Source organism: Pavona decussata, unplaced genomic scaffold (genome assembly GCF_977016875.1).
Source record: "Pavona decussata unplaced genomic scaffold, jaPavDecu1.1 SCAFFOLD_38, whole genome shotgun sequence".
Lineage (NCBI taxonomy): Eukaryota > Metazoa > Cnidaria > Anthozoa > Scleractinia > Agariciidae > Pavona > Pavona decussata.
This window is the reverse complement of record NW_028145460.1, coordinates 281,663-299,129: the sequence shown is the minus strand read 5'-3', so window position 1 is coordinate 299,129 and position 17,467 is coordinate 281,663. Positions and strand designations below refer to the sequence as shown.

At 39.1% G+C, this 17,467-nt stretch overlaps 2 protein-coding genes across 2 annotated transcripts in view; one reads left to right on the top strand and one right to left on the bottom strand.

The window, feature by feature from the left end:
- The window catches only part of LOC146483421 (uncharacterized), a 203,206-nt gene that overhangs the window by 80,006 nt on the left and 105,733 nt on the right, over positions 1-17,467 (bottom strand). The window lies entirely within an intron of this gene.
- On the top strand, positions 3,532-13,382 carry LOC146483424 (uncharacterized). The gene is made up of 6 exons (XM_085105524.1): positions 3,532-3,623; positions 4,738-4,887; positions 6,256-6,333; positions 7,730-7,797; positions 8,329-8,454; positions 9,394-13,382. The coding sequence occupies exons 1-6, from the start codon at positions 3,533-3,535 to the stop codon at positions 12,703-12,705; spliced, it is 3,825 nt and encodes a 1,274-aa protein (XP_084961650.1). The 5' UTR covers position 3,532; the 3' UTR covers positions 12,706-13,382.

The window sequence follows — 17,467 nt, the reverse complement described above, 5'->3', positions numbered from 1 at the left end:
CTCCAAAAGCGTGAACGAGCGAGTCCATAGTTCATGAAGAGACAATTTTCGTATTGCTCATGCGCGATCGGCGAGTCACGCACGAGCTTCTAACGTCACATTTTATCAATGTATACGGTTACAGTGCGACGCGCCTTACCGTGGCCACCCAACAAACTTTTTTTACAAGTTAACCAATCAGGATACGCGAATTTTTTTAACGATCACGCCTTGTTGCAAAGTCCAACAGGCAAGTGACGCAACGACGAATTACTAAGAAAGTTGATCGAAAGTTGCTCAAACAATCTAAAGGTTGCGAAGGTTGCTCAAAAGTTGCTCAAAAATCTGCAAGTCCCTTTAATGTTGCTTTTCATATTAACTATAGGAAGTTGCTAATAACCCAGCCAAACATTATTGACCATTTATCACCGTTCCTGAGATTTTAACGACTTGCTAAGACGAGTTACATTTTCTCCTTTTCTTCAAATGTTACTTACATGACTAAATAACGTTTATACAAACAAAGTTGTTTATCTAAAACCATACTCGCTGCTCTGTGATTCTTATAAAATCAGGGTGGGAATGGCTGTCTTTCAATTTCCTATCAAGCCATGCCATCTCGCTTGTTGCCATTGTATCTCGTCATTGTTCGCCATTTTTAATTTAAAAATATCCACCCACCGCTGACCACCTGAATCACCTTTTCAATACCCAATGCTCTACAGTCTACAACGTGCACTTATTGACTTTAAAGACTATAACGTGACCAAACAAGCGAAACAAACAACGTTTAATGCATAATATGATTTAAAAGTTGAAGTAAAAATCGAACTAATACATTATTTTACATGTTGCAGTTGGGTTACAAAAATCACTAAAACGATCCTAACTATTAATGAGCGAAAGAGAGTTTTTTAAAAACTTAAAATAATGGAAAAATAATGGCACATTTCTATAAATATTTACGGTTAAAAGACAGCAAATCATTGACGCCTTTGGAAACTCACTTCTTTCTTTAACACCAGTTAATTCCTAAAATATGAAAACTAAATTTCTGAGTCTGTAGGGCCTTTACCCTTTCAAAACAGCATACGTCATTACAGACGAAAGAGGCGATTTGCTAAGAATCACAATCTTTTTTAGCGTCGCCTGAAAAAGAAAATTAAAAAGCCTCTTGGCTTTGAAATAAAATCCATTCGAAAATGAAGATTTTAATCCAAAAACTGAAAACACTCGAAAACAAAACAAAACGACTGGTAAATGAAAGCCCTTGTTTACAGTAAACACGAGGAAACTGAAACAATTCTCTCTAATTATTCAATGTAAATCTCAACCGTTTAGCTTAGGTCACCATATTCACCTTAGCTGTGATCCAAGCTACTGAGAATCAAATGATCAGATGCAACACTGAAATCGGCAACAGTGGCTCAATCGTTTCAAAGTTGCGGTATGTTGCTAATTTATTTGAGTCACCAAACGATTACATATCTTAATGTTTTAGACTAAATGTCTTTCGCTTAGGCAGTCACCGACACGTTACTTTGTTGTCGTTTCAACGGGCAAACACTTTTTCCTAGCCGTCAATTCAGATAGCAAGAAATTATACTTACAATCGTTTTTAACAAATTTCAAATTTTGTAAAAGCTCATTATGATTGGTCGATTCTTGGTCACGTGCCCCGATCAAATACAAATGTATCCCGACCGGGATACAATTCCGCAGTTGTTGCCCTCTCAGTTGTTTGATTGTTTGTTTGTTTGTTTGTTTGTTTGTTTGTCTTTTTTTTTTTTGTTTTGCTGTGACTGTTGAAGGGAAAGCCTAAATATATAACAAAGCACTTAATATATGGTCCCTCAGGAAACTAGTTAATTTTGTTTTCCCTCGAGTCCTGATGTTTCCCTCGACATCAGGACTCTTGGGAAAACAAAACTAACTGTTTCCCTCGGGACCATACATTGCGTGTATATCATTTTTTTTTTTTTTTTTTTTATTTCAACGCTTTGTAAAGCGCGATAAGCCTGTTAATATTTGACGCTCAGTATACAAATGTGTTGATTAATTCATATGTATACTCTACGGACAAATTAGAGGAGAAGTGTCACAGTGGGGATCGAATTTCACTGTTTTTGGTGAAAATAGTGGGAGAAACGTCACTTAGTTACAAAATAATTCTAGAACACTAAGAGAACGAAATCAATTAAATTTTTCAAAGCAGCAACTCGTGATCTATGTCTAGCACATTTTGGAAACAAAAATGCGAGAACTTGAAAAAGTTAGCCAGGGCCGGAATGGATTGAAACTTGAAAACAATCAGTCCATCTGTAGCCAGAGACAATCATCGACAGTTTTAGTACGCTGGGGTGATAATTTGTGATAAAAATGGACCATTAACTTAAGTTTCTGTTGATATAAAACCATTTTGGGGTTTTTGAAATGACACTAAATCCCTAAGACACTTACCCTTGAAAGTGAAATAGTAAAACCACAACAGGGTAAAAATAGAGGAACCAGTTTCAAATTTCAACATTTGTTGTTTTGTTGACAAAAGTATTCCTTATTTTTTCTGAGGGATAAAAAAGCGAGCGAAAGAAACAGGCACGCGGAATTTCCTCCGGGAGGAAAGGCGACGCGCGAGAGGAAGAGTCTCCCCCATGGAAGCAATTTCGCGAGCACCTGTATGTCGTTCGCTTATTTTGCTCTCTTATTTGTATATTTTAAGAACGGTGCCTCGCTTTGCTACTGCGCATACGTTCTGCACATCTCGCGATGGTCCGAGAAAGTCGGATTTCTCGTCAGCGGTACCTGCTAAAACAGAAATATTTTTGCACAGTTTATAACTAAGCGAGTAAAGCAGACCTTGGCAAGGGTTATGGGAATCCGAAAAGAGAATTAGGAACAACCCCTCATTTTTCAGAGATAATTGAGTTCAACTATAGATAAATACCATTCACTGTTTTGTAGTTTGGTGCTTTTAGAATTGTTGTAACTTTTTTATCTCTAAAAAATGCCTGATTTCCCCAATTTTCTTATTGTATTCCAATAGCACTTGCTAACATCTGCTTTTTTTTCCGTATCTTCTAAAACGGAGCAAATATTAATACTTCTGTATAAGTACGCGCCGTCCTTAATCCAATTCCACCTTATTTTTCAACACATTGTAACACTGCCCAAATATGGTCATGGTGTACTGAATATTCGTCGTCCGTAGTCAACGGATATCCTGCGATATACGTAATTTCGTGTCGGGAAGAAAACTGGCAAAATAAAGATAATCTCCAGAATTTCTGCAATAAAGCTGTGCTTTTTTATCAATGCGTTAAATAAGAAGACAATTATCCTGCTCAATCTTGCGGAATATCCTCTTATTCTTGCCAGCTCAGCCTACGGTCTCGTCGGCTTCGTATAAGGTGATATCCCGCACGTTTTCGCAGGATAATTGTTAACTATATGGCTAAAAAGTGTAATATACTGATTGCAGTTATTTGAAATAAGGGAATCCCCTCTCTATAAAGGGAATTTATATTCTAATGCAGTTTTTAACCTCCCAGCATCCATGGCGAATCCTCCAGTCAAAGATGATCATGAAAGTGACGTCACATCATCGTCCGATAAGGCACTGGACTTTGATGACGACACTTTAAGAGGTGAGGATTTGTTGACTAAAATTGTTCCTTGGGTTCAATAAAGCCATTTGTTCTCTGTTTGTGTGGCGGTTCAAACAATTGACGCCATAATGTGAATTATCTGCGTACACAAGAGCAAATAATAGAATCAATTGTTTCCCGCTATTTTAGAGTAGAAAGCCTATAAACTAGCTGGGTAGCTAAGTGCATTTCCACTATAAACAAAGCATTTGACTTTTGGTTGTTGTTTTGACAAGCACAGGTAGCTGAGGCTGAAAGTCGATTATATTATCAGCCTTTTGCTAGGGCTTACCATGGGTTTTTGAGTAAAAATTCAAATAAACGCCTCTCTGATATATGATTTCTAGTGATACACGGAACATTTCCATCGGCAAACAAGCTACTTCTGTTCATTAAGCGATATGTAATCCTTGAAATACAATATTTCCTCCCAAATTGTCAGCAAAAAAGAGCTTACCGATAACAAATGAACTATACACCAAAAACGTTCCGTTGCTCTGAGCCTTTCTTCCTTTAAAATGGATTTTTCCGGGCTGCGTACTTTTGTCGATATTCATTCGCTATAACTTTAAAAAAATTCGATCTTTCGCATCTTTCATTCAGTTTAATTATCACAATTTTTACGAGGTCCTTCTATAAATCTCACCTCACCTGTGAGCGGGAGGGCGGGAAGACGGCCCAATATCAGCCATGGAAAATTTACTGTACTTGTAAATATTTTCAACCAATTAGAGCAGGTGAAAAAGTGCAATCACTATGGTTACATGAGTGCTGCGCCCTATCTTTCTATATGATCACTAAGGACGCTGGTCGGTCGTTGTGTAAAAAGGCAGAGATCATATGGAATAAGACCTCACCTTTTTAACTCCGTAGCTTAAATATCCGCTGTGTTAAAATTCGCAAAGCCCTCCTAAGTTAATATTTATCTTTAAGTATTGTTTCTTAACAGTAGCCTATTGTCATTATAACAATAGGCTATTGTTCAGAAGCAATACTTCGGATACACCTTAACTTAGAAGGGCTTCGTGGATCTGACCCCAGGAGACAAAGTGATTGATATATTATTAATAATATATGAGCACAGTGATAAACAGACTTCAATCCGACATTTTAGCAATAGCAGAGGTGTACAAGAATGAAGGAAATGATGCATACAGGAACAGGGATTTCAACGACGCCATCAACTACTACACTGAAGGGATTAAAGTGAATTGCAGGGATGACGAACCGTACAATAACAGGGCGATTGCTCATTTATATTCGGGTAAGAAGCCTTATTCAGATCAAAGTAAAGTCCAAATTCTCGCACTGAATGGAAGCCCTTTTGATTAAGTTGATTGCCCACTAACGAGATATGTCCGTTTCTTGGAGCGTTGCGTTGGTGTGAAACTGGGCCCCAGGCTAGGTGACTGCTCTGGAACGATGACGGTGTCCTGTCCATTATTATCCTTGAGCTTTACAAATGAGTGTTTTGTTACCGTTTGGTGTTTCGGATTTGTTTCACGGTAGCCGCGTTTTCAAACCCAAGGCCATGCTTTGTAGATAGCCAAATGGTTTGCCTTCCACCAACGGTTGAGATTCTTAGCTAATGTTATATTCAGTTTGTATATATTTCATTGATTTATAGTGCCTCCAATTAGCAATTCAGTACTAAATACTTCGACACTTACATAAAGTCAATTAATTATTTCTTTTCTCACTTTCAATACCTATAAATATGCCTTTCCGTTATTTCCATTTTATTCATTTGACAATGACGATAAGAAGTCGTCGAAACGTCATGCTGTTTTACTATCGTTAATTTTCTTGTTGAAATGTTTCTCTAAATCGTTTTTTATCATATTTTATTTTTATTTTCATTATTTTATTTTTATTTCGGTTTCTAATCGTCACTCAGTATTTAAGGGGGTTCGGAAGTCTTAAAGACCACTGCTTTGTTAGAGTTTGCAGAAGCTAGTGTAAATGTCCTAGTCACCATAGTGATGTGTCCTCTTTACAAATGACGGTCCGATTAGTCAGGGCGAAAGGGAGAGCACGTTACTGGTCCTCCAGTTTGGGGACAAACACCTTTGATTAATAAAACCACATCTGCTTTTTACCGTAAAAAAAAAATTGTAATAAAATCCCCTTCCCTCTCTATTTAGTCCTCTCAAAAAAGCCCCCGGTTTTTATTTTGAGGGGTTTTTTATACCCCAACACTCCCACACCACCACCCTTCCCTCGTCACTCTCATTAAGTTCCCTCCCCTTCCCTCCCCCCTTCTCACGTTAGGAAGCATAGAAGATAGACTTCAAAACTGAGGTTTACTAATGGTTAAAACATAAGTCAGTTTGTCTATATTAAAACTTGGGCAATTAGTATAATTGTCCTAAGAAATGATCTTACCTAAAAAAAGACTTATTCTGTGACACTCAATTCGTTATTGCTCTTTCAGTCAGTAAGCTGTGTGAAAAAAACTTTGGAAAAAAAGGCATTTCCTTTTTTCTCATGCAAAACTCGCAATCAGTGAAATAATCTTCTCTCTCCAACAAGCCTCCTTCTACAATATGAAAGGTGGCGCCAAGTTAATGAGTGTGACATTAATTGAGTAGTTTTTCATTCCTTCCTTAACGACGTCTTGATTTTTACATAGGGAATTATCATCATTTACTGAATGACGCAACATCTGCTAGTGAATTACAACCAACTTTCGTGAAGGCGATTGTAAGAGGTATGACTTCTTGTTACTAAGGTGACATAGCCCTCTCTACTCCACAGAGGCTCCTTCTGCTTGAGCCCCCTTTGAAGATATTGAGAAACTACATATAAAAGCTCCTCGACAGATTCATGACATTCCCACCAATTATGCTAATCACCAAATTCTAAAACTCCTTAAATGGCACAACCTAGCCTATATATATAAGAAAAGGGTAGCAGTGGAAATGTTTAAGGGTTGTGATCAACATTTCAGAAAAAAGACTGTCGTTATATTTCGAAGCCTATGAATCTGACCGGAGAGGTCTTTTACTGAAAATGAGACGCATAAATACTGAATTTGGCAGACGATCTCTAAGTTTTAGAGGTCCTGTTTTCTGGAATGGCCTAAATAGTAACACTAGAAATCTAGTAAATTACCTCTTAATAAATAGAGGATATTACACGGCGGCGCGAAGATATGAACTTATTTTCGAGTGCTAAAAACAATACTTTACGAACAAGCGCAGCGAGTGAGTAAAATGTTCTTTTTAACACGAGAAAATAAAATTCATATCTTCAAACCAACCTGAATTTTCTTTTCTTTATTATATAGACAAATTTATCCCTCGTCATTTTTCGCCAACTGTTTGCACAAACATCACATTGTTGTGCTCAGGGCTCCCATTGAAAACAGACAGCTTTTTTTTTTTTTAATTGTTTTCTTTCAAAAGGATAATTGTGATAATACATTTTACAATGCTAACATAAAATTATTAACAGTAATATTACTTTTATAACTAATAGTATTAGAATGCTTAGTTTTCAATACACAAAACTGCAAAGTTTACAAATACTACAAAAATTAAGATACAGGACATTAACAGAAAACGATCTTATATAAATATATATATATATATATATATATATATATATATATAATTTTTTTTTTTTTTTTTTTCGTCCGATGAGTCAGTTTTTAATTTTGTGCATTGTACCATAATAGAATTTTACAGAGAGAAAAAAAAGGAAAGAAGAGAAAACGTTCGACGGGGGAGAGAGGAGTACTTCTTGATAAAACATATAATTAAGACAAATTTTCAAGGTTGTTTTTCCCATTAAACAGACAGCTTTTTGCATCTGAAGGGACTGACCCTGAGCGGTATGAACCAATAAAGGTTCTTCTTCTTCTTCTTCTTCTTCTTCAAACAACCGCGAAAAAGTGGGAAATGACGTCGTCAATATCCTCACTAGAGTGGATATGAGAAAACGCCACTCGGATCCCGGATGTAGTTTCGTATACATTTTATGAGCGGTGTATTTCCGCTCCTGTCTATATCATAAAAATTAATATCTCACTCGCAATATGTTGTCCAAAAAACTGTCGTACCGCTTGCGGCTTGTATTTAATGTTTACACGTTTTCTTCATCAGGGGCGACTGCTTGTGTTCATTTGCATCAGTTCGAAGAAGCCATCACGTGGTGTGACAAAGGATTGGCAGTATCCTTACATAAATAATTAACCCTGCAGTTTTTCAATCGGTCGATAATTCAACGCCATCGCTACTAGGCCACCCATCGCCTGTTTAGAGAACATTTCGCCCGCATTAAACCTAAAAGTTTGGCGAAATGCAAATAGCTTCCAAACCTGGAAGATTGGCAAATTTTTACAGTCACTTCTAGTTTATGATCTTTCATTTTACAATTTAACTTGTGGTCCTCTTCCCAGTCTATACGAACGGAAACCATTCAAGTCAACCCGCCAAGAACTGTTTATTGACTGACGAAAGTGAAAGACCGAAAATAGATAAGATAAGTGTCATTTTTAATCGAAACGAAAGTCTAAGATCAATGGCTAACCTGCTGTCATAAAAGTCCTTGTATTCAGTCTCTAGGCTGATTTTACCAAGCGGATTACACAGAAAATTAAAGCAACTCTCATATGAACAATCCACTTATAAGAACTTACCGCGTCAGCATTCTTATTAAACAATGTATGGAAAACAAAATTAAACACCTTGACTATTAGAAGATTGACGAGACAAACCAGACGTTGTTGAAATTAAGGAGCAGTTCTTTAAAAGAAGTAAACAGACAGCAAGACGCGGGAGAAGAGAAACCAAAGGCTAAGTCTGAAAATAAAACTTCGAAAGACATGGTGAGATTATCACATAACGTGCGCATACCTCAGAAAATGAGATGATGATTATTATTATTATTATTATTATTATTATTATTATTATTATTATGATGATGATGATGATGATGATGATGATGATGATGATGATGATGATGAGCAGGAGGAGGAGGAGGAAGATGATTGTCAAGATAACGAATTCGAATAGCTCAAGCTTTGCTGTGTTATCGTACACACACAACCCTTTTAACTCTCTCTCGACTAGGCTTTTTGTACGTCTTATGGGGTCTGCGGAGGAGGCATCTTTCCCCCTCCTTAACTCACCAGTATTAATGTTCTAACAATGAAAACGTAAAAATAGATAGCATGCCCAAAAATGTTTTCTTTGAGGTTCGCAATAGGATGTGATGTCTCTATGACAATTGTCTCATGATTTCTGAACAGTGGCCAACGTGGCCATATTTCTCCAAAAATTCAGCAAAACACCAACATTAAAAGAAGGAATTAAAAGTGATAGAATAACACTAAAGTGATCTTAAAACAGCTGACGTTTCGAGCGATGAAGCTTTGTCAGAGCCAATCCATTTATGCCATTTGATCATAGCTTCCTGGGTATAATCGCTTATTGCACAAAAAGTCTTTATCCTTATTTTTGAGTGACATTTCCCAAATCTGTTCATTTTAAATATGGAAATATTGTTAATTATCTTAGCTGTATATAAATTGAGCTCCCAGTGGCCTCACCTAAAACATTTAGCAACTACTTCTACTCTCTCCTTTGATGTGATGCTTTTGTTTTAGGTTTTTAGCTTAAGGTTTTGTTTGTTTTAAACTTAATTGTTTGACTTTTTGTTTGGTTGATTTTTGTACTATTGCATGTTCCTTTGTTTTGAGTAATTCGGGGGGATATTGACCAAAATACTTCTGATCACAAAAACAATGCACGCTTTTATCTAACAGGTAGCTGTTTCAATTCAGCAATCAACTAGGCTTTCAGAGCATAAACATTTGAACGCCAGTGATGAAGGAATAGCTTATTACGAATATCACTTGACTGTTGCGCAAGAGATGGGAGACAGGGTTCAGGAAGGGATTGCATATGGTAATCTTGGCAGTGCTTTTCGCAATCACGGAGACTTCAAAAAATCATTAGTTTACCACAAATATCACTTGACCATTGCGCAAGAGCTGGGAGACAGGGCGCAGGAAGGGTTTGCGTATGGTAATCTTGGCACTGCCTTCTATGGTCTCGGCGATTTTAAAGATGCAAAAGATAATCTAAGCCTTTGTCTTACAATTGCTAAAGAAGTTGGTGATAAATCACTTGAAGGACACGCATATTGCAATCTTGGCAGTGTTTGCAGCAGTGTTGGTGATTTCCAAAAGTGCATTGATTACAACAATCTAGCTCTTGAAATTGGCAAGTCCATTGGGAGCGAATCGTTGCAAGGCGCTGCGTATGGTAATCTTGGAACAGCGTTTCAGCGTCTCGGTGATTTTCAAAAAGCCGTATACTATCACAACCTACACTTAAATGTTGCCAAAGCCCTGGGAAACCAAGCTGCAAAAGGAAGAGCGTATGGCAGACTCGGGAACGCTTTTTTTAGCCTTGGTGATTTCCAAAAAGCATTGGAGTATCAAAACTTGTGTCTTGGTATTGCCAAAGAAGTTGGAAGCAAATCCATGGAAGGAACTGCCTATTCTCAACTTGGCAACGCCTTTGGCGGACTCGGTGATTTCAAAACGTCCATTGTCTACCACAACCTTCATTTGAACATTGCCAAAGACTTAAGTGACAAGGCTGCAGAAGGTGCGGCGTATGGCAATCTTGGCAATAGTGTTCGCAATCTCGGGGATTTCAAAAAAGCTATCGAATACCACCGCAAGGCTCTGAGCATTGCGAAGGAGATGGGAAACAAATCTGGTGAGGGTATTGCGTATGCTAATCTTGGCAATGCTTTTTACTGTCTTGGCGATTTCCAAAAAGCCATAGACTACCACAACCAGCATCTTGAGATTGCCAAAGATTTGGGTGAAATTGCCGCGGAAGGTCAAGCGTATGGCAATCTTGGCAGTGATTTTCAGTATCTCGGTAATTTCAAAAAAGCCATAGCTTGCCACAATCTACATCTTAGTAGTGCAAAACAAGTGGGAGACTACGCTGGGGAAGGACGTGCATATGGCAATATTGGAGTTGCTTTTGAAGGACTCTGCGATTTCAAAAAAGCCATTGAATACTACCAACTCAGCCTCAGCATTGCCAAAGAGGTCAATGACAAGGATGAGGAAGGGCGTGAGTATTCCCACCTCGGTATCGCTTTTCAAAGTCTCGGAGATTTTGAAAGGGCCATCTACTACCACAAACTACATCTTCGTATTGCCAAAGAAGTAGGAAGTAAACCCGGGGAAGGGACTGCTTGCTGTAATCTCGGGATTGCGTTTAGCAGTCTAAGGGATTTTAGAAACGCCATAAAATACCAGGAGCAAGGTCTTAGCATTGCTAAACAAACTGGGAACAAGTCTGGAGAAAGAACAGGATATACGAATCTTGGTGCTGCTTATCAGTGTCTCGGGGATATCGAAAAAGCCAAGGAGTTTTTCACAAAATCCCTTGACATTGCTAAAGCACAGGGAAACAGGGCAGCAGAGGAGTGTGCTTATTTGAATCTTGGCAACATTTTCCGAATTCTCCATAATTTCGAGAAAGCCATACACTATCACACTCTAAGCCTTAATATTGCCAAAGAAGTGCAAGACAGGTCTGGGGAAGGTCGCGCCTACTGTGCATTAGGACGCAGCTTTGAACTATTAGAAAGTTTACCTAAGGCGTTACAAAATTACCAGTTTAGCGTGAACAAATTTAATGAAGTGAGAAGTCTTCTTCAGACAGAAGATGAGTGGAAAATTGGATTTCGAGATACAAATCAGATTGCATACAATGCCTTGTGGAGAACTCTTTTAAAACTGGGAAAATTTGGTGACGCTCTCTTGGCTGCCGAAGAAGGAAGAGCGCAAGCTCTAACTGACCTCATTAGAACAAAGTACGGTATTCTAAGAAGTCAACCTGGATCAAATGGTCGAGAAATAAATGATTTGGACGTGCTGAGCTTTGTTCCATCCACTACAGTTTTTCAAGCTGCTGATAGTGGTGCCCTTCATTCCTGGGTACATTCTGAAGAGAGAGCGGCCCGTTTTGTCCGAAAGGAAATTGACGATCCATTTGCGTTGGATAATGTCAAGACCTACTTGCAGGAGCTTATAGAAACTGCCTACAAAGAGATTGGTGTTCAAGTTGGCGTTAGATGCGAGGATCGTTCCATGGATTCTCTGAGAGAAGACCGCCAATCCACAGAGGAGAATTCAGCTGATGACAGCACAGAGCATTCACTACAGCAGAATAGTTCTCTACACACATTGTACAACATTGCCATTAAACCGTTTACAGGCCTGGTCCAAGGTAATCAACTTATCATTGTTCCAGATGGGCCATTGTGGCTAGCTCCTTATGCTGCATTCTTGGATTCAGATTCCAAGTTCCTCTGTGAATCGTTCAAAATCCGGGTGATTCCATCGCTGACCAGTTTGAAACTAATTGCTGATTGCCCAGAGGATTACCACAGTAGAAATGGTGCAATGCTCGTGGGAGACCCATGGGTAGCCGAAGTTACTGATGGCCACGGGAACGTTCTCCTGAAACAGCTTCCATTCGCCAGGAAGGAGGCGGAAATGATTGGCAAACTTCTGAAGGAAAGCCCCCTCATTGGCGAAGAGGCCACGAAAGATGAGGTGTTGAGACGACTGAGTTCGGTTGCCTTAGTTCACATTGCGGCACATGGTTGCATGGAAACTGGTGAAATTGCTCTAACGCCAAATCCACATCGAACCTGCCCTATTCCCAAAAAAGACGATTATGTGCTACGAATGAAAGATGTGTTAAATGTTCAGCTCCGCGCAAGACTTGTCGTACTTAGTTGTTGTCACAGTGGTCGAGGAAGGGTCAAAGCCGAAGGTGTAGTTGGTATTGCGCGTGCCTTCATGGGTGCTGGGGCTCGGTCTGTTCTGGTGACACTGTGGGCGATCGATGATGAGGCCACACTGGAGTTCATGAGAAGTTTCTACTATCACCTTGCTGAGGGACGAAGTGCTAGCGAGTCTCTTAACCAAGCCGTTAAATTTATGAGAGAATCTGATGAGTACAGTGATCCAAAATACTGGGCACCTTTTGTTCTTATTGGTGATGACGTTTTCCTAGAATTCGGTGGAGCGAAGTAACACTGCTTTCTAATAACGTGTGACGCAAAATGTTAGGTGTGAAGAGAAACTGGACTGATCAGTTTACGATTTTGCTAATTTTCGCACTAGGCGATTATTTTTAATTTTTTTTTTCGTTCAGCCTGTGGCTATGCAGCTGGTGAGATTTGCTAACCACTACAGGAAAGCCACAGGAGAATTAAACCAGATCTTCTATTCAATAGAAATTAAACCAAAGCATGACATCCATTTTCCAGGAAGGCCATCACTTACCTATACCGAACAGTGATGATTAACACAGACCTCAGGAAGGTCGAATTTCCGTTCAATATAGGAGACCATAAGGACAGGGAAAGCTTTTTTAGGGTGACTGAGTGCCCTTCAAATGTACGTAACACCTACTCTGCCTCCCTACCACTTCCCTTGGGCCTTGAGAGACTGCGGAGTCTATATACGAAATTGTCATATTTTATTGATTAAAATTCCAAAATCACCAGCTAGGACATATTGTACATCATATTCAAAAAAGAAGGAAGACTGATTTAGAATTGAATAAGCTATCAATGACGAAGACAAACATTGATTCTAAAATATTTTAGTGAGATGTAATGGATACGTTTCTCGGCGACATTAATAAATCGTGAATTAGTAGACTTAGCTATTATTAAATAAACAACGGTATGATACATCGGGGTGTTGAAAATTATCTGCGCTGTCTATTTAACAATTATTCCACGAGCGCGCGTTGGATATGAGATGATAGATAGCCAACGCCGAGTTGGCTATAATCATGTCATATCCAAGAAGTGCGAGTGGAATAATTGTTTTATTAAAAACAATCAAGTAATATTGGTAGGCCTTGCTGATTTCCTTTTCAAGAGCAACCAGAAAACAATTTATGGTCGCTACTTCTCGGGCATGGTATAATGGCTCATATACCATGGCCGCTCAGCCAATCAAAACCCTGGAATTGCATTATACAATGATCCAGTTTTTAATAAACGCTATTTATATCAACTAAACCCACGGGGACTCAGAAGTTTCGCTGGGGAAGTGCCTTTGGACGTGATAAACGCTGGCCCGACAGTCACTGACAGATGGTACTGCAGTTACAATTTATGCTATCGGCAACTTGGTTTTGCCTCAACTGCAAACCATCGCTGACAGATTAGAGTACTTAAGTGATGACGTCACAAAACTTAATTTGTGAAATTACGAGATTTACTAAGATATCCTAAAAGAGCACAATAAACATAACCTACTTGCCAAAACACAGCATCTTCTTACAATTTGGGGGTGAGATATTGGCGCTGTTATGCTCGGATGACTCCACATAAATCCTTCTAATTTTGTTTCAGTTTAGTGGGGTTTGTGTGGAGTCATTGGAGCATACCTGATTGCCAATATCTCTGCCCCCCTCCCATCCCCCCCCCCCCAACTTGAGATAAGGGTGAATAAGCTGTTGATTTTTGGCAAGTAGTAATTTCTCATTGTATTCTTTCCGAGAATCTAAGGAAATTGTATAATTTAAAAAATTCAAGTATTTGTGACGTCACACTTTAGTACCCTATTAAGACATTCTCAATTATTAATTGAATCCAATTTGAAAAAGATACCCCCTTTAAGACAAAACATAACAAAATCAAATACCCTGTTTAAGATAGAAAACCCTGAAATGAAATTAATGAAAATTCGAAATCACCAGTGACACTTCCCCAGAAAGCTAAAAGAGTCAACGTGTCCTGACAAAAAATGAATCTTCAGCTGAAGTTAAAATTCTCACGTCCACACCAGAAACTCAAATCGATGACCACTCAAATTCATGAACGATCCTTTAACATTTAACAAAGTTTATTTTGCTTTTTTTCAAAAATATTAAACTTGAGCAGCGAAAGGACAGGTCTACCAACTAAAAATCACTGACTAACGTTTCCATTAAAGAGGCCTGGTTCAGACGCCGTATATGGCAAGCGCCGTACCTAGTTTAATTCAGTTCGACTTACTGCGCCTTTCAATAACATACGGACTCTAAACTTCAATCCCAACTAACAATTTGCTTCCTTGTTTTACTGCTGTCGATCATAATTACGGCGACAACCGGCTGACCGCAAAAAATACAGAAACTGATAAAGAGGATCGAAATCTGCCAATCACAGCGCACGAACATGAACTTTCCACCCCATTGAGCCAAACATTTTGTTTTCTTAGAAGTCCGCTCAAAGATTGAGGCAGGCAGGCAGGCAGTAAAAACGTAACGGTTAGTTGAATCTTGAACTACAGAGTCCACTTGTTATTGACAGCGCAGTAAAAGCAACAAGCTCATTCAGACGGCGCACGTTACTCGACCAGCCTCGACTTTGGTGCTATTCTGGGACGAAAGCTGATTGAAACGTCGCACTTTATGTCAAACCGAACTCGTCCCGCCTCTTGCAAGCGCGTCCAACTTTCATGCTTGACTGGTCACTGAACCAGAGTCCTACTATGTGTCAAAAAAATACAAAAGTGTATTTACTGCATTAAGTTCGAGCCATGAAAGGCATATGAAACAACTTCTGCAGTACCTTAAAGGTTTTTGCGCTGCTTCATTTTAATCTGCCTCACAGAATTGATTCAGTCGCCGTACCGCTGACAAACCACTGCCGTACCATGTTGTTGCTTTTGGCACATCTGAGCCAGACCTGAGTTTCATATGTGAATATAGTCACATTACAGTCTTGAATGCTTAAAAAGAACCTTTCATCCGCAGAAAGCTAAGCAGGCATACACGAAGGAACGTTTACGTCTTAAATCAAACATCATTAAAGATCACCGCATTCAACGAAAACAATGGTTATTCAACTAAACATAACAATCAAGAAAATATGAGGAAGTGCACTACCTATAACAAGTATTTAGCAAACCTAAGAACTGGAATATGCACACAATTCGCTTTCTTTCACATGTGCTGTCCCTCTCACGTGTATTCTCTTTACGTTCAGCCTTGTTCATGGTGTTGTTTGGGTCAGTTCTGATTTGCCAGGGTATCGTTACTTTGTTTTGGTTTAAGAAACTTTATTAAACTGCTTTTTTTCAAAAGTTGTTATCCAGAGTTAAGTATTCACCTGTCGCCCACCTTTACAAATAGTTTCTTGGGCGAGTTGTGGTTCTAATTCTTGACTCGTTGGAAGAAATCTTTAATTAATTGTGACCATATACATATATTGAGTGAGAAGTACGTTTCCTAGGAGTTATTTTTCAGGTTTTGTATAACTTTTTTTTCCAGAAAATCCTAAAGTATGGCTGGCTGTAATTCAGTTTTCACATGTCACTAAGCAGACGTTTTTTCCCGTGATGCTGTTTTTGAAAATATAAGAGTGGTTATAACTGTTGATTTTGTACCAGCAATAAACCCCTAACTTGAGAAGTATTCAATTACAATTGCTAATGAGTCCCTTCCTGTGGCGCGGTTTGTTTTGGTTTAAAAAGTGGCGCTAGCTTTTGAGTCTAAGCATCGATTATATAAACATAGCTAGTAAGATGTAACTGAAATGCTTTTTATGTTACCGATTGCTTTCCGCCACCTTTACACTTGCGTACGGCTTGTGAGCGAATTGGTTAATTAACATTCATAAACATAAAAAAAGGCGAACGATTGCTACGCACTATAAATCTAAATCTATGTCAGACGCGCGCGTGGCATCATTGTCATCGTCATCATCGCCGTAACCTGACACGCTATCATCGGGACCAGTCCCGTAAAATGTCAATTTCCATTCTAGAAACACGCCCGAGCTTATCCTCCCTGATTCGGGATTTAACCCGGGAACAAACTCCTCTTGAAAACCATTATTGACCTGCACTCGCTGAGAGCCGGTCTCTTCCGTTGTGACCTGCACTCTCTGCCCTTGATAATCTGTATCCGTTCGTTTGCTCTGGGATATCTTGCTAGGTTCGTTCGTGTAAATGTACCGATCATACCCGTAAACCTTGTCACTTTCATCGTCACCAGTTTCGTCGTCGTCTTGAAGCGTCTTTTTAGCAGCGGCTGTTATTTGGTAGTTATTGTTTTCCTGAGTAACGTCCGGCGTTTCGTACGAGGTGTAGAAAGCTCCAGGATTTTGGCTCATTCCTACTCCATCTTGAAATTCTTCTGGGAGAAAGGTGTCGAACGTTCCTGGGTCATAGTCTCCCCATTCCTCGGCTTCTGAATTGCCTGGTACTTTGAGACAAAAAGTCAGCCACTTAGGGGCGATATTTTAACGTTTAATGTATATTTTCAAGGTTGTGTCCAGTCAACACACAACAAGATGAAACTGCGCGTTAATCCTTGCACCAATGAGTTTAGTCGGGAGCAATAAAATGTGATTACAGGGGATCGCGCCATAGGACCACCCTTTAATCCGACCACTTCGTTAATACGACTTAAGTCCGCCATTTAGAGTCCCAACGTGTCAATTCATTACAAAATTACTCAGTTTATACAAAATTTGAAATGCAAAATAGCTTAAACTTTGAAAGCAAACACATTAATTCTATAGCTATTTTGTTGTTTGGTTTTCCTCCCTTCTTCTCCTTCCTTTTGTGGACTATCGTGATTTGACACAACTCAGCAAATACGACCAAAATTTGATGGCCGGTGGAGCGTCGTTGGCGGTTAACAACGGAGTTTCACAGTACAAGCCGGGTGAAAAAAATGTCCTGAAGTGTGACTCTTGAAATGAAAGCTAGACTGTTTTCAGTTTCCTATTGCTGATATCATATGCTTCCATCGAATTGCCGCCGTCTTATTGCGCCTTACAGTAAA